General features: G+C 47.1%; 1 protein-coding gene across 5 annotated transcripts in view; it reads right to left on the bottom strand.

The window, feature by feature from the left end:
* Positions 1–25,495, bottom strand: part of SLC38A10 (solute carrier family 38 member 10) — a 95,507-nt gene that overhangs the window by 67,935 nt on the left and 2,077 nt on the right. For all 5 annotated transcript variants that reach the window (XM_073606871.1, XM_073606874.1, XM_073606873.1 and 2 more), the window contains exons 2-6: positions 22,449–23,054; positions 18,381–18,498; positions 6,611–6,656; positions 3,198–3,291; positions 1,811–1,954 (exon numbers count right to left, since the gene is read on the bottom strand). In XM_073606871.1, coding sequence (XP_073462972.1) covers positions 1,811–1,954; positions 3,198–3,291; positions 6,611–6,656; positions 18,381–18,498; positions 22,449–22,538 — 492 coding nt within the window. In that variant the 5' untranslated portion in view covers positions 22,539–23,054. The remainder of the gene's footprint in view (positions 1–1,810; positions 1,955–3,197; positions 3,292–6,610; positions 6,657–18,380; positions 18,499–22,448; positions 23,055–25,495) is intronic.

Below are 25,495 nucleotides of genomic sequence, written 5' to 3'. Positions count from 1 at the left end.
TGATGGAATAAAACACCCAGCAAGGGCCGTCACCAGCCCTGACCACTGAGCCCTGATCTGCTTATTGTCACCAGGCCCCGAGTGATGGGATAAAACACCCAGCAAGGGCCGTCACCAGCCCTGACCACTGAGCCCTGATCTGCTTACCGTCACCAGGCCCAGAGGGATGGGATAAAACAATGGCCAATGGCTCCCGCTGCTATCAATCTAGCCAATGAGGATGGAGACAGCAGTTGGAGCCGTTGGGCTTGTGCTCGGTGCTGGAACGATCAGGTTGAAGTAAGAAAAAAGGGGGCTCTGGGGGGGGGCAGCTGCAGCACAGAAGGTTTTTCACCTTAAGGTGAAAAACTTTGAGACTTTAACAACTCCTTTCAGCCCGCTGTCTGCTGAAAACGGGTCACGGGAATGCAGAACGATCTGCCCTCTTGTGATTTACAGAAGTACAGCCAAAACGAGCTTTCCCCGTACTTCTCCTTTAAGTCCTCATGCACACGGAGCCTTTAGTGGAAGGCCCAGGCACACCAGCCAGCCCTGGTTTCAGCAGCCTGTAACATTCTGTGCGAGGCTGACAGCTGCTGCAGCTGGATGGTGCATCGAGCGGTACGAACATTTAGGGCATTTTGTGCCCAGGGCAAGCAGGCTGTGTTCTGGGCATTCGTCCCTGGGTGCAGAATGCCCTAAATGTTTGTACGGCTCGATGTACTGACTACTTTCAGTAGGCTTTCTGCAGCAGTCCTGGATGGTACATCTTTGCCTTCCATGTACCAGGGCTGAACGCTAAAGAGAACGTTTAATTATTGTTGTCACTCATTATTCAATATTTATTTGTATCGGATGATCAGCACCTGGAGTTACCCAGTTCCCTGTTTTTCCCCCTTTCTGCTCACCTTGTCAGGGAAGTGGAGCTATTAGGACTCCACGCTTTAGATCCACTTTAGGCCTCGTGTTTTATAACTTACCAAAAAATTGGGTAATATATACTGTGTTTGTGTGCCCCAAAATTAACTTTACTGTATTTTTTTTACTGAAATTTTGGGTTTCATTAACTGTTGCGTAATATCATGTGACATAAAAAATTGGAACTAACGCTATTTTATTCTTTAGGGTGTCTGCTTTCAGAAAATAAATCATGTTTGGGGGTTTTACATAACCTTCAGGCCTACATTTTTTTTTTAAAGTGTGTGCAAAAAACACAACACGTGGTGCTAAAATCCAGTTAAATGTATTGATCGATGCCACCTGTGGCCTTAGTATTTAAGTCATCACAGATACCAGATTTCTATTTTTATCCCTAACACATTTGTCTTGGAGCCGCATTTAGCAATATAAACAGAACTTTGATCCCAACTTTACCGTGACTGACCCCAGCTACCCTGCCTGTCCATTTAAAACTCAATCGTTATGGAACAACAATGCCACAGACTTTGTATAATATATATATATATATATATATATATATAGATATATCTATATATATATAGATATATCTATATATATATATCTATATATAAATAATGTTTGTTTCTAGCCAAAAATACGGATTTTAACTTGTAAGCAACAAATGTCAGAAACAGGCTTAGGCATGGAAGGGTTAAACATGAAGTTAGACTTTAATTTCTATTTGACAATTCACTGTCAGGAGTGGAGGAGATGATGGCTTGTGCTGGAGATTTGTATGCGATGAAGCCTTAGCAGAGACGGGCATACTTTCAGGTGGGATTTTCTTTTTAGGCTGAGGTTCAGATGGATCTAATAAGTAAAGGATACGAACGCACGTTTAGCATGACAGAAGTTTACATTTCACACTCACCACAAACATGAAGACTGTGTAGAAAATGAGAGCCATAGCACTGAATGACTGGATGGAGGCCATCATGTTGCGTTGAAGACTAAGTGGGAGAACGATGCACAGCGACACGGCGAAGAGGAGGAAGATACGGAATCCCTCTGTCACCTACAATCACAAGATATAGAAAAATATAGCATAATAATGGCAAAAAAGACAAAACCGGTACACAAGTACTTGCTTAAAAGATCAGCCAATTATTACAGTAGGCTGGGACAAGGGTTGGGCAGAAAGGCCAAGACTGCCCCATGCATGTGTGGCATCAGGTGAGCTGGGGGAGAAGGAAGAGGGTGGGGATGCTGCAAGGAGATTGGGGGTGGGGATTTGTGTTGGTAAGGAGAATTTGGGGCACAGCAAGGGATAAGCATGGTTTTAAGCAAGGAAATTTGGGGTGAGTGGTGATTTGGCAGGGATTTGTGTTGGGAGGGGGGATGGGGAGGAGCATGTGTGCTAAGAGGAGGAATTGGTGCTAGAAGAGGACATATGGTAGAGGAGGGAGGGGGTCTGTGCTAGGAGGGGACATTTATTTTTTTGGGTGGGGGGGGGGGGGATTTGTACCAGCAAGGAAAATTGGGGGATATTTGTGCTTGAAGGGGAAATTTGAGGGATTGAGGATTTGTGTTAGGAAGGGTGATTTTTTTTTGAAGGGGGAAGTGAATTTGGGGAAGGGGGGAGAGGATCTGAATTTGGAGGGGGGGGGGGCAATGATTTTAGCTGGGAGGAGGGATTTGTATTGGGAGGAGGGGGAATTTATACTTGGGGGGGTAAGCATGCAGATTAGTGCTCATTTTTTTTTGGGGGGGGGGGGGGGGGAGGATTTTTGCTGACACATACTGCTCATATATCTTGGGGGAGGGGGTGCAGTTTGCCACGCTTGCCCTGGGCTCTAAATGATTTTGTCCCGCCACGGACAGCAGCTTTGGGTTGCCGAATGCCAACTAAATCAATAAGAAGCTTATTTGATCTTAGTAGGAGTACAGAAGAGAGATCTTTGCACCCAAATACCACCAGCTGAGGCCATTCGCTGCATTCTCTTTGTTATATTCTTCATTGAAAGTGAATCCTTTATTATTTTATATTATATATTATTTTTTGTACTCCCTGTAAACGCAGCACACAGGAACAGAGCTGAGGGGGTCAATCACAGGCTGTGCGCTGGAGATCCCTCCCCTGTCACCTTTTATATAGAGAAAGGAGGCAGCAGATAGAAATGACACTTAGTGCTCTGGACTGAGACAAGTACACACTATAGAGGGATAAGCTTTGTTCATATTTCATGTCTGAGGTTTACAATCACTTTAATGAATAAGATCTTTTTCTTTTTTTTTTTTTTTTTTTTAAACAAATTTACCTGAAGGCCAAGCAAACGGGCAAAGAAAGAGGAACCGAGGTCTCCGATGACAGCATAGAAGGCGATGCAGGTCCCCAGCATCAGTCCAATCATACTGTGAGAAATAGAGGCAGCATAAAAGCAGCAGCAAACATTGTCTGAGCAATGCACAAAAAAAATAAAATGATACAATACTAGCAGCCGATCAGATTAAAGGAAATGTCTCCCAAGAGGACCTGTGCTCCATGATTGTCCTAAAAGGAGAAGTAAGGGCATAGAAAAAAGAAAAAAAAAACAAACCTTCATACTCACCTCCATAATGCAGCTCTTCCCCACCACCTCTAAGCCTGAAAACGGGGTGATCACATGACTGCTGACTGCCCAGCTCTCTGTCTGGTCTGATCAGAGAGCCACGGCTGGCAGTCACCGCTCTCTGCTCTTCCCCTCCAGCGCTCACTGGAGTGCCGGGCTGTGGAGGGGGCGGCTGGCTGAGGCTCTCAGCTGTGCGCAGAGAGGTGTAGTCTATTGTAAGTCTAATATACACTCATCGGCCACTTTATTAGGTACACCTTGCTAGTAGCAGGTTGGACCTCCTCCTTTTGCCTTCATTCTTGGTGGCATAGATACAACAAGGTGTTGGAAACATTCCTCAGAGATTTTGCTCCATAGTGACATGATAACATCACGTAGTTGCTGCAGATTTGTCGGCTGCACATCCAAGGTGTCAATCTCCTGTTCCACCACATCCCAAAGGTCTTCTATCGGATGAGATGTGGTGAGTGTGGAGGACATTGGAGTACAGGGACCTCATTGTCCAGTGGTGAGATGATTGGAGCTTTGTGACATGGTGCATTATCCTGCTGGAAGGAGCCATCAGAAGATGGGGACACTGTAGTCATAAAGGGATGGACATGGTCAGCAACAATACTCAGGTAGGACGTGGTGTATAAACCATGATCAATTGGTACTAAGGGGCCCAAAGTGTGCCAAGAAAATACCCCCCCCCCCCCCCACCATTACACCCCCACCACCAGCCTGAACCGGTGATACAAGGCAGGATGGATCCATGCGCCAAATTCTGACCCCACCATCTGAATGTCGCACCTGAAATCCAGACTCATCAGACCAGCCAACATTTTTCCAATCTTCTATTGTCCAATTTTGGTGATTTGTGCCAATTGTAGCCTCAGTTTCCTGTTCTTAGCTGACAGGAGTGGCACCCGGTGTGGTCTTCTGCTGCTGTAGCCCATCTGCTTCAAAGTTCGATGTGTTGTGTGTTCAGAGATGGTATTCTGCACACCTTGGATGGAACTAGCGGTTATTTGAGTTACTGTTGCCTTTCTATCATTTGGAACCAGTCTGCCCATTCTCCTGACATCAACAAGGCATTTTCCTCCACACAACTGCGGCTCACTGGATATTTTCTCTTTTTTTCCTCACCATTCTCTTTAAACCCGAGAGATGGTTGTGTGTGAAAACCCCAGAAATACTCAGACCAGCCTGTCTGGCACCAACAACCATGCCACGTTCAAAGTCACTTAAATCCCCTTTCTTCCCCATTCTGATGCTCGGTTCGAACTTCAGCAAGTCGTCTTCACCACGTCTAGAGACCTAAATGCATTGAGTTGCTGCCTTGCGATTGGCTGATCAGCAATTTGTGTTATCACGTAATTGAACATGAACAGGTGTACCTAACAAAGTGGCCAGTATACTACAAGAGGTGGAGCCAGCTGTTGGTCACGGATCTGGGTGGATCCCAACATTATTGTTGGGATCCCTGCAGAGCCTCACCCAGCTCTGTGATGACAGCCAACAGCAGACTTTAGCCCCCTTTTGGCTGATTCTGGGTCACAGGAGAGAACCGGCACTGGCTAAACCAGCTGCATTTTGATCCATGTATGGCGGGCTTTATATTCTGCACCTCTGTATTTTCAGGGCTCTCACTAACCAATCAGCCACCTCTGTATTCAGTCTGTGGATTTCACTACCATCAACCCAGCTGCTGCACCAGGCTCTGACCTATCACTCTGCCCCCCGATTGGAGCGGATTCCTAAGACCGGCCCATAGATGGTTCAAATCTAGGCCGGTTCAGAAGCAGCCAGCCATGTATGGGCAGGCTGAATGTACTTGACCAATCCAACTTGGGTACAACCAGCCTGCCGAATTTTACATGGGATTTTATTGTCAGTGGCTGTTATAGCCTTTTGCAACAATCACTGTGTTCCCCTGGTGGGCATGATTTCTGCCCCCCCCCCCGTGGTTGCAGGAAAGAAATACGCTCCATCTCTGGCCGGCCTACCGTATATCCTTGAGTATAAGCTGACCCGAATATAAGCCGAGGCACCTAATTTTACCACAAAAAACTGGGAAAACGTATTGACTCGAGTATAAGTCTAGGGTGAGAAATGCGCAGCTACTGTAAGTGGAAAAGAGGGTCAACAATGCCCATTAGCAGCCTCACTGTGCCCATTTGCAGCCATAGGTCCCCCAAACTTCAAACTCGGTAGTTAAGGGTTCCTAGATGCCCCCTAGCTGCAGCCAAAATTTGGGGTCTCTGGACCCAAAGGGTCCCGAAATGACATTGCTGCAGATGGACACAGTTGACCGATTTTGGGGCCCGTATCTAGGGGCCACTTGGTGCCAGGAACCCCAAATTTGGTGTGCAAACCCAGTGGAACTAGCACTACAACATTGGTTCAGAAAATGTCAAGCACTTTTCTGCAGCAGAGAATGACATTTTCCGAACCGAATTTGGGGCCCCATATCTTGGGGCCACTTATTGATAGGAACCCCAGCTTTGAATATGTTGTAGTGCTAGTTCCACTGGGTTTGCACACCAAATTTGGGGTTCCTAGCACTAAGTGGCCCCGAGATACAGGGCCCCAAATTCGGTTCGGAAATTGTCAAGCACTTTTCTGCAGCAGAGAATGACATTTTCCGATCCAACTTTGGGGCCCCGTATCTCAGGGCCACTTGATGCTAGGAGCCCCAGCTTTAGATATGTTGTAGTGCTAGTTCCACTGGGTTTGCACACCAAATTTGGGGTTCCTAGCATCAAGTGGCCCCAAGATACAGGGCCCCAAATTCGGTTTGGAAAATGTCAAGCACTTTTCTGCAGCAGAGAATGACATTTTCCGATCCGACTTTAGGGCCCCATATCTCGGGGCCACTTAGTGATAGGAACCCCAGCTTTGGATATGTTTTTGGGGTTCCTAGCACTAAGTGGTCCCGAGATACGGGGCCCCAAAGTCGGTTCGGAAAATGTCATTCTTTGCACCAGAAAAGTGCTTGACTCGAGTGTAAGCTGAGGAGGGCATTTTCAGCACAAAAAAAAATGTGCTAAAAAAGTGCTGAAAAACTCGGCTTATACTCGAGTATATACGGTACGTTGTGACCCCGTGCGTCTCTCATGACAGCGAATCTCAGCGCTCACCTCGTCTCCACCAGCATCTTCCCAGCTTTTCCATAGGCGTGAAAGGCTAAAAAGAAAGAAAAGAAAATAAAGAGGAACATTAAATATTTGTTACAAAGGGAAATAAAATACAAGGAAAGATTAGAGGAAAGCTGGAAAGAGGGGCCGTATTCCCATCCCCCGTCCTCACACAGAACTATTACTGTGCTTTTATAGAGTCGCTCTGCATCAGATGTGGGATTTCGGATTATAGCCGTGCCGGCCGCCGCACACAGGGCCGCTGCGGTAATAAACGGTGCTATCTATAGATCAAAGCTGGGCAGTGAAGTGCGGTATGGCGGTCTTCTCTCTGTTCTGACCCTGTGGCACTGAGAGAAGCTTCTACCCAGAAACTCAGGGGGGGGGGGGGGGGGGGGGGGGGGGACATAAGTATAGGAGGGGGGGACATAAGTATAGGAGAGGATTCAATACAAGCCAGCCTGGAACACACCGACTGCGGCAACATATATTTAATTTTCATCATTTCTATAGCCTGGACAGATTATACACTCTCATCACTCCCATCCCCCCAAAAAGGAACTTACAGTCCAATTCTAAGTCAAAAACCCAGAAAGTTATTTCAAGAGTTCCTCTGTGTTCAAAAAGCTCCTCTAATTTACAGACCTACCTACCATTCACTTACTAGGGGCTTTGGAAGACTAGCCAATGAGCCCCCAACCCCTCCATAGCTAATCACTCCAGGAAATAAATATGTGGTCATGTGACCAGTCAAGTCCCAAGTCTTCTCTCTTCTGAACTACAGGTGCCCATTAGAGCTGCACAATTAATCGTTAAGATAATCGTGATCTCGATTCAACCCCCCTGACCATCTCTATTGCAGAGTTTGCCGATTCTTTCATATAACAAGTGGAGAGACTTATCTGCTCACTCAGCTGTCAAAAGAAAACATCCAGGCAGTCTGCCCAGTTTTTAAAATGAAACATTGTAACTAACTCTTCCTTCTTAGATCAAAAGGGGAACTTCTGTGTGGAAAGAAAAAAAAATCCAGGCAGTCTGCCAAGTTTTTTTTAAACAACGTGTAAATGCAGGAATTTTAACCGCTTAAAGTCTAAATCTTTTTCTGACACTTGTTTCTTAAGGGAAAATCAATATTTTTTGCTAGAAAATTACTGGGAACCCCCAAAAATATATATATTTAGCAGAGACCCCAGGGAATAAAATGGCAATTGCTGCGATATTTTATGTCACACTGTATTTGCCCAACCGTCTTTCAAACGCAATTTTTTGGGAAAAAATACACTTCAATGAATGAAAAAAAAAAAAAAAAACAGTAAAGTTAGCCCTTTTTTTGTTTTAATGTGAAAGATGATGTTACGCCGCGAGAATCGTCATCTATCTTCTAAGCAAAAAAATCGTGATTCTTATTTTAGCCAGAATCGTGCAGTTCTAGTGCCCATGTCATTCTCAGCAAGGGTTCACGTATGTCTATACCACACCTGTGGGACTCCTCTAGAAGCTGGAAAACTACAACCCTACTACATCCCTACTACACCACTACTAGATGCCTACTACACCACTATTAGATCCCTACTACACCCCTTCTACACCACTACTAGATCCCTACTACACAACTACTAGACGCTTACTACACCACTACTAGACCACTACTAAACCCCTTCTACACCACTACTAAATCCCTACTACACCACTATTAGATCCCTACTACACCCCTTTTACACCACTACCGCAACCCTTCTACACCACTACTGCACCCCTTCTACACCACTACTAGACCCCTTCTACACTACTACTAGGCCCCTACTACACTCCTTCTATACAACTACTAGATTCCTACTACACCACTAATAGATCCCTACTACACCACCAATGCACCCCTTCTAAACCACTACTAGACCCCTACTACACACTACTAGATCCCTACTACACCCCTTCTACACTACTACTAGATCCCTACTGCACCCCTTCTACACAACTACTAGACCCCTAGTACACCCCTACTTGACCCCCTCTACACAACTACTAGATCCCTACTACACCACTAATAGATCCCTACTACACCCCTTCTACACAACTACTAGATCCCTACTACACCCCTTCTACACAACTACTAGATCCCTACTACACCCCTTCTACACAACTACTAGATCCCTACTACACACCTTCTACACAACTACTAGATCCCTACTACACCCCTTCTACACAACTACTAGATCCCTACTACACCCCTACTACAACCTCTCTAATCCCCTTCTACACCACTACTACACCCTTTCTACACAACTACTAGACACCTACTAGACCACTACTACACCCCTTCTACACCACTACTAGATTACTACTACACCACTATTAGATCCCTACTACAACCCTTTTACACCACTAGTAGACCCCTTCTACACCACCACTACTAGACCTACTGCACCCCTTCTACACTACTACTACACCACTACTGCACCCCTTCTAAACCACTACTAGACCCCTACTACACCCCTTCTACATCCCTACTACAACCCTTCTACACAACTACTAGACCCCCTACTACACAACTACTAGATCCCTACTACACCCCTTCTACACAACAACTAGATCCCTACTACACAACTACTAGACCCCTACTACACCACTACTAGACCCCTACTACACCACTTCTACACAACTACTAGATCCCTACTACACCACTAATAGATTCCTACTACACCCCTTCTACACAACTACTAGATCCCTACTACACCACTACTAGTCTCCTACTACACCACTAATAGATCCCCACTACATCTCTACTACAGTGCTCTCCACTACCTACCAAGTTCCGTGTCGAGTGGCTGGCCAGATGCATTGTGAACACAGGAGGTCGGTCACTTAGCACAAGCGCCATTCAGGGATCTTTTTGCATTTTCTGCAAGCATGCAAAGCTTTCTCTGAATGGACAAGTCACAAAGCATGAAGTTGCTGCCCTGCCTCTCCGCCCTATCTAGTCAGAGAAAACTTAAAATTTATTCAAAAAGTGGAATCCCAGCCAGGAGGCAATCTACATAGACATGGTTAACCACTTCTTGTAAAAATCAGCATTTTTTTCTTTTTTTTTTACTAGAAAATGACAAACATTATACGATTTTCTATAAATGATGATTTTTACATGTAGGAGAGAAATGCCAGAATTGGGCTGGACTGGAAGTGGTTAAATCATCATAGAAATATATATTTGAAATCAAATCTTTATTATTTTTTGAAAACAAAATGTTGTGGGTGGAGTTCTGTCTGTCAGTCAGCCCCCCCCCCCCCCCCCCCCCCGTGTCTTAGAATAAGAGGGAGGTGAAGCCTCCATTAATCTACATGCAATATCCCGCCCCTATTGTGTTTAGCTGGTTAGTGTGCATTGAGGAGGGAAGGAGGAGGGAGGGAGTGGGCTGTCATTTATCACTATGGATAGGGGACATGGACAGGAGGGGGAGATAGAGAGCAGCAGGATCAACCAGGTTTTTTGCAGAATACAAAAAAGGACTCTCATAGTGACTGACTATGAACTGCATGGAATGCAACATTTATTCATCGTGTTTTTAATGATGTTGGTTTAATGACACTTTAATCCGCTGCTCCAGATTCCTGTCACTCATCTTCTGCCAACAGCGCACCGCACACAACGGGTTATTTCTTCTTCTACTCCATAAAGACCGAGTCCCCTGGGCTGCGACCCCGGAGAGTGCAACACGCTGGAGTGCGAACGACTGTGTGACTCACCACCACGGTGCTACGCCGCGGGCATTCCGGGAAATAAATTGTCACATCTCGTATGTATAAACCTTTTGTACTTGAACACAAATATATTCAATTTCTATTAACCTCAAAAATGGACACAAAATCTTGTGGAAAATCTTCCCAGAAGAGCGGGCCACAAACAGGGTGGGGTGGGGGGAGGGGGGTGGAGTTGCAACTCCCACCAGCTCTCACAATTTATCAAGAGGTAAAAGTCTTCCCTGAAAATAATCCAAATCCAGTCATTGCAAAATCATTTTATCGCAGAAGACGGAGATTGATTTAACCACTTAAGGCCCCGCCCTTTTTCTGACATTTGTTGCTTAGAAATGAAAATTTGTATTTTTTGCTAGACAGTCACATATATATATATATATATATATATATATATATATATATATATATATATATATATATATATATATATATATATATATATATATATATATATATATATATATATTTATATATTTTTTTAGCAGAGACCCTAGAGAATAAAATAGCAGCCGTTGAAATATTTTTTTTCTTTCACGCGCTTTTTGCGCAGCAGTTTTTCAAAAGCAATTATTTTGGAAAAAATACACTTTAATGAAATAAAAAAAACACAATATATACTGCAATTGTTTTGTATAATCATTAATACAATTAAATAATTTAAATAAATTAATATTTAATATTTTATTAATTTTATTAATATTTTAATAATTAAAATTGCACGCACTTGTGGAATGACGCCAAACTAAGATACTTTAAAATCTCCATTGACGACATTTTAAAAAATTCTACAGGTTTACCCATTTAGAGTTACAGAGGTCTATTGATAGAATTATTGATCTCGCTCCAAAGTTCGCGGCGATACCTCACATGTGTGGTGCAAACACCGTTTACATATGTGGGCGTGATCTACGTATGCGTTCACTACTGCTCGTGACCACACGGGGACCGGGGTGCTTTAAACATTTTTTTTTTCTTCATTATATTTTTTAATCTACTTAAGTACCGGAAAAATTTACCCCCTTAAATGACCAGGCCGTTTTTTGCGATACGGCACTGCATCGCTTTAACTGACAATTATTGCATGGTCGTGCAACGCTGTCCCCAAACAAAATTGATGTCCCTTATTTCCCCACAAATAGAGATTTCTTTTAGTGGTATTTGATCACCTCTGCGGGGTTTTTTTTTTTTTTTTTTTTTTTTTGCGCTATAAAACAAACAAAAAAAGGAGCGACAACTTTGAAAAAAAAAAAAAAAACTATTTTTTACTTTTACTTTTTGCTATAATAAATATCCCCCAAAGAAATAAAAAAAAAAAATAAAACAAACTTCTTCCTCAGTTTAGGCCAATATACATTCTACATTTTTTATTATTAATATCGCAACATTCACCTCTCTTGCAGCTTCTAAAAAGTGATACCGAATCTGCCGTTGGGATCAATTTTATGGGAAAGTTGGCTGCCCAAGGAAAAAAAAAAAACAAAAACATAACAAAACAAAAAACAAAAACATAAAACAAAAAAACAAAAACAAAAAAATGAAAAAAACAAACAAAAAATAAACAAAAAAAAAAAATGGGGTTGTGGCACCTAGCTGCACCATAACCCCGGTATTTGACGTCTAATGATGTATATTTACAGTTTGGCGGTCAGGGAGTGGTTTAAAGTAAACTGAACAATAAGAAATGGCAACAATTTTTTAGGATTATAAAGGAAAATAATAAATATTAGAGAGGAAACATTCTTCCTATTAGATGCTTTGCTGCAGGTAATGCAAACAAGAAATGAAGAGAGCGCAGGGAGAAGGGGGAGGAGGGGGCGAGCTCTTCCAATAACATTTCAGCTTCCCGCGGCCTCCCAAATGGCGCAATCAGTGAATATCCAGCCAATACCTCCCATTTACCCACCGCTAATCGTACAAGAAATATAAATTCAGATCATTCCTTTCCTGAGAATTCCCCATAATGACCCTGCCCCACCCCCCACATTACATTGTGTAATCCCATCATAAGGTGACCCTTCCATTCCCTTCTACAGCAAGATCATTTTATAATTGACAGAAGAACTCATATTGGCCGGCAATGGAGACAGAAAAGGAGTCTGCAGACAGATTCCCAGAACCTTCCCCCTTGTAACCGGCTCCTCAACTCTTCCCGAAAAATCACAGCAGAGCTGGAGGCCAAAAGTAAAGGCCGGTAGGGCAGTACAACGGCTTTGTGGTTACAGCTTCTGCCTTACAGCACTGGGGTTCTTGGTTGGAATCCCGGACAGGAGTCTGCATGGGTATGGTTAACCACTTCCAGTCCAGGCCAATTCTGATATTTCTCTCATACATGTAAAAACCCGCATTTTTTTTTTTTTTTTTTGCTAGGAAATTAGATCATTTTTTTAATATATACTTTGTAAGCAGAGGCCCTGTAAAATAAAATGGTGGTTGTTGCAATTTTTTTGGCGCATAGGTTTATCAAACGCAATTTTTCAGGAAAAAATACACAAGTTTAAGTTTTAGTAAACAAAACACAATACAATACCCAAATTAAATACATACCTAAAATATATGCCGAGGGCTGTGCTGGGAGGCACATGTACACTGAGGAGGCCGTTTTTGCTGCCCTCCACCATTGGTTGTTAGGATGCTGGCGGCCATGGCACACACGTTCATTGCTACGATGCAGGCAGGGGGGCTGCACAGTGTCACGGGTTGCTAAAATGCTGGGGATGGGGCTGCACGGCATCTTTGGTTGCAAGGATGTTGTAGTGATATAGTATATTACAACAGATGCCAGCAGTGAGGCTGCACAGTGTCACTGGTTGCTAGGATGCCAGCAATGGGGCTGCACACTGTCACTGGTTGCTAGGATGCCGGCAGTGGGGCTGCACAGTGTCACTGGTTTCCGGCAATGAGGCTGCACACGTCACTGGTTGCTAGGATGCCAGCAGTGGGGCTGCACAGTGTCACTGGTTGCTAGGATGCCGGCAGTGGGGCGGCACACTGTCACTGGTTGCCGGTAGTGAGGCTGCACACGTCACTGGTTGCTAGGATGCCAGCAGTGGGGCTGCACACTGTCACTGGTTGCTAGGATGCCGGCAGTGGGGCGGCGGCACACTGTCACTGGTTGCTAGGATGCCAGCAGTGGGGCTGCACAGTGTCACTGATTGCTAGGATGCCAGCAGTGGGGCTGTACACTGTCACTGGTTTCCGGCAATGAGGCTGCACACGTCACTGGTTGCTAGGATGCCAGCAGTGGGGCTGCACAGTGTCACTGGTTGCTAGGATGCCGGCAGTGGGGCGGCACACTGTCACTGGTTGCCGGTAGTGAGGCTGCACACGTCACTGGTTGCTAGGATGCCAGCAGTGGGGCTGCACACTGTCACTGGTTGCCGGTGTCTTGCCGAAAAAGTTCTCCCGGCGGATAAGGACCCCCACTGTACTGCACAGGCGCAGCGCTTGCACAGTACGAAGCACTACCCAGCCTACCGAGCCGCCGAAAATAGCCGAATGAGAGTCAGCTGTACACTGCGCCTGCGCAATGAATACACCACATTCTAACAGACGCTCCCGATGCTCGTGCTACTCTGCAAGGGGCGTGTTTAAGGGCGGGTTTGGCAATCTTCATGAGCAATTTCATTTCAATACTTCCCACATTCTTTACCAGGATATGACAGTAATAGACCCGCCCCTTGCAGAGTAGCACGAGCATCGGGAGCGCGCGGCAGCATCGGGCACAATGTCCTGCTCTTTGCGCAGGCGCCGTGAACAGCTCACTCACAGCTGCTCAGCTTTGGAGATTTTCAGTGGCTCCCTTGTTTTTAGTACTGCGCAAGCGCTGCGCCTGCGCAGTACAGGGGGGTCCTTATCCGCAGAGCGGAACTTTCTCGGCAGAACACCGGCAGTGGGGCTGCACACTGTCACTGGTTGCTAGGATGCCGGCAGTGGGGCTGCACACTGTCACTGGTTGCTAGGATGCCGGCAGTGGGGCTGCACACTGTCACTGGTTGCTAGGATGCCGGCAGTGGGGCTGCACACTGTCACTGGTTGCTAGGATGCCAGCAGTGGGGCTGCACACTGTCACTGGTTGCTAGGATGCCGGCAGTGGGGCTGCACCGCATCAATGATTGCTATAGTAAAGGAGGCCACCTGAACAGCCAATGACACGGCGTGCCCCTGAGGCTAAACATGCATTCATCAGGCCTCCATAAGTGCTGCCTGGAACGGCCACTTCAGTGAGCCTCACAAGCAGCATAGCTCTGTCTGCTACAAAACCTCTCTCCTTCAGTGGTCTCCAGCTGAGCCTTAGAAGTGGATGCAGAGAGATGGTCACTGATATAATAAGATGCACAAATTTATATGATGAGCGTCTGAGATACAAATCACTATAAAATTAGTGGGTAAGTCATTCCAACTTTTCCTTAATGACAATTGCTTTTTTTTTTTTAAATTAAAAAGGGGGGGGGGGGTCATTGCATTGTCTGCACAAAAACGCATTTAACCAATTTCATTCTCACACTGGTAGGAAAAGAGTTTTCTTTAAACAAAGTCTGGCTTTTCGGACTAGTCCACAGTCCTTCTTTAATCTTCATGTGTGGATTGGAATTTAGGGGGAAAAGCGGAGCTCTGGGAAGATTCCAAGCAGATTGGGGGGGGGCTCTTGTGGGATCTGAACCCAGGACCTCAACGCTGCAATAAATGCTGACCACTGTGCCATCGTACTCACCACCAGAATAACAACACCAATGTGTCCTGTGTGAATCGGCCTTCACTAACCTTCCCATAGAGAGGACTCGGCATTGTCAGATTTTACGCGGTTTCTTTAACCTCAAACATCTGAGAAATGTTATTATTCTTCCTAAATAAAGGAGCCAATCAGATACTGCAGACATCATCATACACAGCTCTGTGCAGCAGCATCATTACAGCTAAGCCTCTGCATAAACATTCATTATGGATACAGCAGTGAAGGGTTAGAACATCTGTTGGGTTTTTATTGATGTCTCCATGGGGAGATTCCCCCTCACTTCCTGTCTCAGAGACAAAACACAAGGAAGTACACCTCCAGTGACCCTGTGAAAGGTTCTCACTATTCTACCTACAGGAGACCAGAGAGGGTTTAAGCTGAACTGCTCTGTGATATGTTTTGCATACTTGCAGTACGGCCCACCATATCTATGCATAGGAGATACCTACAAGCTGTACATTGCTGTAGTAGTCCGCACCGGTCTTCTGGGTGCTGTGCCGACCAACTGTGAGGTGGAGAGGAGTGGCGGTGACGTCCAATCAGAGAACACTTTACATTCATTGAGAAGAATGAAAGGCGTTCTGTAAATGGTAGCAATGCCAAGCGATGCCCCTGTTGTTACTATGCAAGAGGGCACCCACTTGGCACAGCACCCGGCCATCACTATAGTAGCCCGGGCTACAGCATTAATTTACAGCAGGGGCCGGCAACTGTTGACCGCGGGCAGCTGACAGGTAGATGACAAACACGTCCCTGCATTGTCGGTCCTTCTCAACAGTCCCCCCTACCTCCATCCTCCCATTTTCACTGCAGACTGGAGAGCGAGAGGCACCGAAGTACTGAAGCGGCCTCAGTTAAAGCGAATGTAAAGGTCCCCCCGTGGCGCTCCTGGCTCCTCCTCTTCATTGAGTGCCCCCCCACTGAAAACAGCTTCCCATGGGGGCACTTGTGTGGGCGCGCTCCCGAGTCCTGCTGCTGCTTCCATTGACACAGAAAGCAGGAATCGGCCCTGCCCTCCCTCCGTGTCACTAGATTTGATTGACAGCAGCAAGAGCCAATGGATCCCATTACTATCAATCTATCCAATGAGAACCTGGAGCTGCTGGGCTTGTCCTCGACGGTGGGAAGATTGGGTTCAGGTAAGAAGAAAAAAAGGGTGGGGGGGGGGGGGGTCTGCAGCATAGAAGGTTTTTCATCTGAAAAACCTCAAGACTTTACAACTCATTTAACCTTTCAAGTTAACCAGCAGATGATTGGTTGCTGGGTGTGACGGACTCCCGTACCCAAGATGAGTCTGTCCGCTGTATCACTCCTCTGTCCGGTACCACACAATCCAAGACCCCTTAGCTTTCCCATTCACTAGTCGTAGCTCAGTGTAGGGTAAAACATCGGACAATTTATTAGAACAAGAATACAAGTCTTATATACAGTTAAAGAGGAGGTTCCTATCTGCTGCTCATATTTCTCTAACAATACACCTGTAACCAGAAACATAAATTAACATGAGCTAATTAACTAATCCCTTAAAGCAGCCGATGTGACTCCCTAACTACAATACACATTATCATACATATCAACATAGAACTCCTTCATACAATTGCAGGGTTAATTAGCACAAACAACAATGGGTGAAAGACTCTTAGAAGCTGTGACAAGCCAGACTAGACTAATTTACATTATAGCAGACAACAGACAGACAGGTGGCTGGAGGTGACATCAGCATCTCCTAACAGTATGCGTCCCAACATTATGTATCAGTCACTATTTCTAATATGGCCTATACAGGCTTCCCAGAGTCTGTGTGTCTTGGGGGGAACATGGACTTGAATCCAAAGTAACACCACCTCAAGGGTCCCCAGGCATACAGCTCACAAAGAGCAGCGTTCCCCCAAATGCCAGGGCCCATAATTGCAAAGCAAGAGAAGAGGCTAGCATTCAGTCCTCTCCAAAAGTCTCTGTCCTGGCTAGGTCTGTCACACTGGGCAGTCCTAGCAACCAATCGCCAGCTTGAAAATATGAAAAGTCAAAGGATCAATAAAAGATCATTTTTTTTTTTTTAAATAACAAACATACTTTCCTCCACTGTGCAGCTCGTTTTGCACAGAATGGCCCCGAACCTGGTCTTCTGGGGTCCCTCGACGGCTGTCTCGGCCCCCCCCACAAGGACTCAACATCTTCATGCGAGCTCCCTCGCGTGGTGTTGATTGCTTGCGGGCACGCTCCCGTGATACAGCCGGCGACCATAGCCGCTCACTGTATCACACGCCCCCGGCGCACCACGTCATTGGATATGATTGACAGCAGCGCGAGCCAATGGCTGCACTGCTTTCAATCCATCCACTGTAACCATTCAACGGCCAGGCTGAGCGGCGAAGAGGATAACTAAAACGGGGGGGGGGGCCTGGTATTGTCAGATGTTTTTTCACCTTAATGCATAGAATGCATTAAGGTGAAAAAACTTTTACCTTTACAACCCCTTTAACTCCAGAAGCTCCAGCCCTCCGTCCAGTACTGTGCTGCCTCCCGCTCTCCGCTCTGCTATCAGGTAGGAGAGTACGACCTTCACACTGTGGTGTGTTTCTGGGTGCTGTGCCGAGCAACTGTGAGGTGCAGAGGAGTGGCAATGACGTCCAATCAGAGAACACTTTGCATTCATTGACTAGAATGAAAGGTGTTCTGTAAGTGGTAGCAATGCCAAGCGATGCCCCCTGTTGCAAGAGGGCACCCACTTGGCCCAGCACCCGGAGGATCCCAGCCATCACTATAGCAGCCCGGGCTACAGCATTGATTGGCAGCAGGGGCCGGCGTGAAGGCACTGCTATTCTATGGGGAGGGGCTTTAGAGGACACTACAGTTGGGGGGGGGGGGGGGGTAGAGGGGACAAAGGACACACTGCTTTTCTTTGGGCAGAGAACACTACAGGTGTGTGGGGGGGGGGGGGGGGGGGGTGGTAGGTGATGAGGGGGTTATTTTACCAAAAAATTGTACATAATATTCTGTGTTTGCACTAAAATTAATTTTATTATAGTTCTCCTGAAAATCTGTGTTTGATAAACAACTGCAGAAATATTTTGCAACATAAAAAAAAAAAATGACTACAATCTTTCCATTCTCCGGGTCCTCTGCTTTTGAGAAAATGTAGAACGTTTAGTGGGGTGAGAAGTAATTCTATGGCCAAAAATGACGATTGTTTTTTTTTTACATGCGTGCAAAACAAAAAAAATGCAGAAAAATGTTGTAGAGCCGGAATGTTTACGTTTTCTTCTTGGAGAAATGCGATGTACTTACCGAGCCCCGCGTAGGTCCTGCGTTTGCTCAGACTGGCTGATTTGACGAGGAACATACAGGACTGGTGGGTCATCCAGCAACACAATATGAGGAGCAGAGTGCCCATCACAACACCGCACTGCAACAGAAACAGCAACACAATTCAAAGGTGGCGGCTCAGGAGACGGGAAGAAATAAGCGCAGTTACAGTGTATGTCCACTAGGACTAATTCTCAGTGTTTGGCATCCTGTCCACTGCAAAGAGTTTTCTTCAGCACATTTTTTTCCAATCCCACCATTAACCCTTCCAAAAAAAAACAAAAAAAAAAAAAAAAAAAAAAACTGTATACACTGAAGTATAATGCCAAACCTATGGAAAATAGGATTTAGGGTTTATATACAGTATACTCCCACTAACCTCTTTTATGCAATATGTGCGGCCTCACTGGACTGGGCTTTTTGCCATGGGGAGGGGGGGGTGCATATATGCTAGAGCTGCACGATTCTGGGAAAAATGAGAATCGCGATTCTTTTGCTTAGAATACAGATCACGATTCTTTAAAATGGTTAAATTTAAAAAGAGAAAAATCAGCTGTAGACGGCGCATGCGCAATCAACACGCCGCTTGCTCCCGATGCTCGGGGCTGGTTATTCATTTAATACAGCAAGGGGCGGATGCTTTTCTCAAAGGGGCGGATGTATAGTTAACCATACATCCGCCCCTTTGAGAAAAGCATCCGCCCCTTGCTGTCTTTATAACCATATATACATCTGCCCCTTTGAGAAAAGTATCTGCCCCTTGCTGTATTAAATAACCAGCCCCGAGCATTGGGAGCGAGCGGCGTGTTGATTGCGCTTGCGCAGTCCAGGCCGGCACTATGCTCTATGCTGTTGCTGACGTCAGTTCTGATATCGGCGCCATTTGCGTTCCAGGCTGGTTCCATGCTTCCGACTGGGAGTCCTGGAAAATCAAGCTAATCCAGCTTGCAGATCGCGCGCGGGGGGGGGGGGGGGGGGGGGGGGTGAATCGAAATCGCGATCTTATATACGATTAATCGTGCAGCTCTAATATATGCGTATCTGTGAAAATAAAATTGTGGGTTATTCCTGCGCTACCGGTGAGAAGAGATGCGCACGCGGACAGCCGCAAGCACCGAATGGGATCAAACAAAGCCCATGGGTGGTAAAATACATAAAGAATGGGTGTAGCACCCATTCTTTATGTATATGCGTATCTGACTTTGTGCTGGGAGCACGCCGCACAGCGTGCTTCCAGCACACAGACCGGGGTCTCACAGGGACCCAAGACTCCCAGTTCGGGGGTCACCTGATCGCTGTGATAGCCTCTGATTGGTTAGAGGTGTGGGGGGACTCCGTTCCCAAGCGTCTCCGAGTGTCTCCAAGCGTCTCCGATCGTCACCGGCATCCCCCCCTCACCTCTTGGCCACATGCGGTACTGCACACCCCAGCAGCTTGAATCCTGCTCGTCTTGCGAGACAACACTTGCAAATCGAGTTAGGATTTTTTTTTTTTTTTTTAAATAGCTCGTATTGCGAAACGCTTGCATACCGCGTTACTCGCAATCCAAGGTTTTACTGTACCTTAAAATATTTTATACTAATTTCAAGTTTATTACAGTCTATGCAAATTTATACCAACAGTATTCCTGTCCTTACAACCTATTTTTTGTATCCATTTGCTAACAAATGTTTTATCTCAAAAATCCTTTTTTACATGTATACAGGGGGGACGGAAAGTATTCAGACCCCCTTAAATTTTTCACTCTTTGTTATATTGCAGCCATTTGCTAAAATCATTCATTTTTTTCCTCATTAATGTACACACAGCACCCCATATTGTACACACAGCACCCCATATTGTACACACAGCACCCCGTATTGTACACACAGCACCCCATATTGACAGAAAAACACAGAATTGTTGACATTTTTGCAGATTTATTAAAAAAGAAAAACTGAAATATCACATGGTCCTAAGTATTCAGACCCTTTGCTCAGTATTTAGTAGAAGCCCCTTTTGATCTAATACAGCCATGAGTCTTTTTGGGAAAGATGCAACAAGTGTTTCACACCTGGATTTGGGGATCCTCTGCCATTCCTCCTTGCAGATCCTCTCCAGTTCTGTCAGGTTGGATGGTAAATGTTGGTGGACGGCCATTTTTAGGTCTCTCCAGAGATGCTCAATTGGTTTTAAGTCAGGGCTCTGGCTGGGCCATTCAAGAACAGTCACGGAGTTGTTGTGAAGCCACTCCTTCATTATTTTAGCTGTGTGCTTAGGGTCATTGTCTTGTTGGAAGGTAAACCTTCGTCCCAGTCTGAGGTCCTGAGCACTCTGGAGAAGGTTTTCGTCCAGGATATCCCTGTACTTGGCCGCATTCATCTTTCCCTCGATTGCAACCAGTCGTCCTGTCCCTGCAGCTGAAAAACACGCCCACAGCATGATGCTGCCACCACCATGCTTCACTGTTGGCACTGTATTGGACAGGTGATGAGCAGTGCCTGGTTTTCTCCATACATACCGCTTAGAATTAAGGCCAAAAAGTTCTATCTTGGTCTCATCAGACCAGAGAATCTTATTTCTCACCATCTTGGAGTCCTTCAGGTGTTTTCTAGCAAACTCCATGCGGGCTTTCATGTGTCTTGCACTGAGGAGAGGCTTCCGTCGGGCCACTCTGCCATAAAGCCCCGACTGGTGGAGGGCTGCAGTGATGGTTGACTTTCTACAACTTTCTCCCATCTCCCGACTGCATCTCTGGAGCTCAGCCACAGTGATCTTTGGGTTCTTCTTTACCTCTCTCACCAAGGCTCTTCTCCCCCGATAGCTCAGTTTGGCTGGTCGGCCAGCTCTAGGAAGGGTTCTGGTCGTCCCAAACATCTTCCATTTAAGGATTATGGAGGCCACTGTGCTCTTAGGAACCTTAAGTGCAGCAGAATTTTTTTTGGTAACCTTGGCCAGATCTGTGCCTTGCCACAATTCTGTCTCTGAGCTCTTCAGGCAGTTCCTTTGACCTCATGATTCTCATTTGCTCTGACATGCACTGTGAGCTGTAAGGTCTTATATAGACAGGTGTGTGGCTTTCCTAATCAAGTCCAATCAGTAGAATCAAACACAGCTGGACTCAAATGAAGGTGTAGAACCATCTCAAGGATGATCAGAAGAAATGGACAGCACCTGAGTTAAATATATGAGTGTCACAGCAAAGGGTCTGAATACTGTACTTAGGACCATGTGATATTTCAGTTTTTCTTTTTTTAATAAATCTGCAAGAATGTCAACAATTCTGTGTTTTTCTGTCAATATGGGGTGCTGTGTGTACATTAATGAGGAAAAAAAATGAACTTAAATGATTTTAGCAAATGGCTGCAATATAACAAAGAGTGAAAAATGTAAGGGGGTCTGAATACTTTCCATCTCCACTGTACAGTGTTCAATCACTTTTGAAATGCAACACATCTTTGTACCACCATTTTTTCCAAAATAAAAAAGGTTTGTAAAAAAAAATAAAATAAATAATAATAATAATAATAATAATGAAAAAAAGGGAGGGTAGATACATTGCAGGCAGAGAGAGATAAAAAAAACTGTGTAAAAATAATAATAAAATAAAAAATTAGAGAAAAGGTACTTTGCAGAGAGAGATAAACAAACAAGTGTGTGTTAAATAAATAAAAAATAGCTAGATCAAGGTTTGAGTTCAGTGCCAGGGTTAGTGTTTGGGTCAAGTAAGGGTCAAAGGTCAGGATATTTTGGGCAGGATTAAAAAAAAAAAAAAAAAAAAAATTAGTATCAGTTAGTGTCGCTGTGTTTTAGGTAGGATTTAAAAAAAAAAAAAAAAAAAAGCAAAATGTGTGGGGGGTGTTAATGTACCTCTGATCTCTTTTTGGGTGAGGGGAGGGGGGGTGTTAACGTACCTCTGATCTTTTTTTTTCTGATCTGGCAATGAAGGGGTGTGTACAGGCTGGTAGTCAGGTGGGAAAATAAGTAATTGTGTGATCGCTGATTGGCTACAATGTGACTCCCCCCCCCCCCCCCCCCGATATGACAGAGCCAATCAACAGTCATACTCACCTCTTTAAAGCAGAACGGCATGGTCAGCACGCTGACCCCCACTATGCTGTTCACAATGTTCATGATGAGTCCCCAGTAAGAAGCCGCCATCTTTGTTGCGTGGATACGTATAAATAAATTGTATTATACAAAATAGAGATATATATTAAATTGTACAAAAATAAAAAATTACATCGGACGTTACAAAAATACAAAATATAGAATTTTTCTTTGAAAACGAGTCCAAAAAAAAAAAAAGAAGAAAACGGCAACTGAGAAAAACTGAAAACTTCCTGCCAGCACAGAAATGGGTAGTCCGATATCTGCCCGGAAAGGTGAAAGCGGACGAATCGGTAACTTGGATGAGATCTGATATGGCAGTCTTGGATCTTGGTGGGGGAGGGGTGTAAAGTTGGAAGAGATGTAACTTGTAACTCCTGAGCAGCGAATGTTACTTTGTATTCCCTCTTTATATGACAATCAGGCGCCTCATCCGGGTCAGGTGACTAGTTCTCCTCCATCTGTATACAGTTCAGCTCACAGCATCCTCGGGGCCACCTTCCTCAGATCCTGGAAAAGGAGGGGCCCCGCAGATTAGCAGAGTCCCGATTGGTCCTTTCTGGTGATCTGGAAATGAAGAGAAAAATGATGAAGAGTGGACTAGTCAGAAGACAGAGGAGGGTACTAGTCAGAAGACAGAGGAGGGTACTAGTCAGAAGACAGAGGAGGGTACTAGTCAGAAGACAGAGGAGGGTACTAGTCAGAAGACAGAGGAGGGTACTAGTCAGAAGACAGAGGAGGGGTACTAGTCAGAAGACAGAGGAGGGTACTAGTCACCAGCCAGAGGACAGAAGGTTCCAAACAACAGGTATAAGGTAATAGTCAAAAGACAGAGACTACTAGTCAGGAGGTAGAGCTAGGGGTAAAGAATACTAGTAAGCAGCTAGAAAATACTACTAGTCAGGTAGGAAAGCCAGGAGGGGGGGCAGAGGAGGACTAGTCGGGGGGGGGGGGGGCAGAGGAGGACTAGTCAGGGGGGGGGCAGAGGAGACTAGTCGAGGGGGGGGGGGGGGCAGAGGAGACTAGTCGAGGGGGGGGGGCAGAGCAGACTAGTCGAGGGGGGGGGGGACAGAGCAGACTAGTCGAGGGGGGGGGGACAGAGCAGACTAGTCGAGGGGGGGGGGGGACAGAGCAGACTAGTCGAGGGGGGGGGGGACAGAGCAGACTAGTCGAGGGGGGGGGGACAGAGCAGACTAGTCGAGGGGGGGGGGGGACAGAGCAGACTAGTCGAGGGGGGGGGGGACAGAGCAGACTAGTCGAGGGGGGGGGGGGGGAAGGAGCAGACTAGTCGAGGGGGGGGGACAGAGCAGACTAGTCGAGGGGGGGGACAGAGCAGACTAGTCGGGGGGGGGGACAGAGCAGACTAGTCGAGGGGGGGGACAGAGCAGACTAGTCGAGGGGGGGGGGGGACAGAGCAGACTAGTCGAGGGGGGGGGGGACAGAGCAGACTAGTCGAGGGGGGGGGACAGAGCAGACTAGTCGAGGGGGGGGGACAGAGGAGACTAGTCGAGGGGGGGGACAGAGGAGACTAGTCGAGGGGGGGGACAGAGGAGACTAGTCGAGGGGGGGGACAGAGGAGACTAGTCGAGGGGGGGGGACAGAGGAGACTAGTCGAGGGGGGGGGACAGAGGAGACTAGTCGAGGGGGGGGGACAGAGGAGACTAGTCGAGGGGGGGGACAGAGGAGACTAGTCGAGGGGGGGGGACAGAGGAGACTAGTCGAGGGGGGGGGACAGAGGAGACTAGTCGAGGGGGGGGACAGAGGAGACTAGTCGAGGGGGGGGGACAGAGGAGACTAGTCGAGGGGGGGGGGACAGAGGAGACTAGTCGAGGGGGGGGGACAGAGGAGACTAGTCGGGGGGGGGGACAGAGGAGACTAGTCGGGGGGGGGGACAGAGGAGACTAGTCGGGGGGGGGGGACAGAGGAGACTAGTCGAGGGGGGGGGGGACAGAGGAGACTAGTCGAGGGGGGGGGGACAGAGGAGACTAGTCGAGGGGGGGGGACAGAGGAGACTAGTCGAGGGGGGGGGGGACAGAGCAGACTAGTCGAGGGGGGGGGGGGGGGGGGGACAGAGCAGACTAGTCGAGGGGGGGGGGGGACAGAGCAGACTAGTCGAGGGGGGGGACAGAGCAGACTAGTCGAGGGGGGGGGGACAGAGGAGACTAGTCGAGGGGGGGGACAGAGGAGACTAGTCGGGGGGGGGACAGAGGAGACTAGTCGGGGGGGGGACAGAGGAGACTAGTCGGGGGGGGGACAGAGGAGACTAGTCGGGGGGGGGACAGAGGAGACTAGTCGAGGGGGGGGGGACAGAGGAGACTAGTCGAGGGGGGGGGGACAGAGGAGACTAGTCGAGGGGGGGGACAGAGGAGACTAGTCGAGGGGGGGGACAGAGGAGACTAGTCGGGGGGGGGGACAGAGGAGACTAGTCGAGGGGGGGGACAGAGGAGACTAGTCGGGGGGGGGACAGAGGAGACTAGTCGGGGGGGGGACAGAGGAGACTAGTCGAGGGGGGGGGACAGAGGAGACTAGTCGAGGGGGGGGACAGAGGAGACTAGTCGAGGGGGGGGGACAGAGGAGACTAGTCGGGGGGGGGGACAGAGGAGACTAGTCGGGGGGGGGACAGAGGAGACTAGTCGAGGGGGGGGGACAGAGGAGACTAGTCGGGGGGGGGGACAGAGGAGACTAGTCGAGGGGGGGGGACAGAGGAGACTAGTCGAGGGGGGGGGACAGAGGAGACTAGTCGAGGGGGGGGGACAGAGGAGACTAGTCGGGGGGGGGGGGACAGAGGAGACTAGTCGAGGGGGGGGACAGAGGAGACTAGTCGAGGGGGGGGGACAGAGCAGACTAGTCGAGGGGGGGGGACAGAGCAGACTAGTCGAGGGGGGGGGACAGAGCAGACTAGTCGAGGGGGGGGGGGACAGAGCAGACTAGTCGAGGGGGGGGGACAGAGCAGACTAGTCGAGGGGGGGGGGACAGAGGAGACTAGTCGAGGGGGGGGGGGACAGAGG

The sequence above is a fragment of the Aquarana catesbeiana genome, linkage group LG12 (assembly GCF_042186555.1).
Source record: "Aquarana catesbeiana isolate 2022-GZ linkage group LG12, ASM4218655v1, whole genome shotgun sequence".
Lineage (NCBI taxonomy): Eukaryota > Metazoa > Chordata > Amphibia > Anura > Ranidae > Aquarana > Aquarana catesbeiana.
The sequence above is the reverse complement of the archived record's forward strand: the minus strand, read 5'-3'. Positions and strand labels throughout refer to the sequence as shown.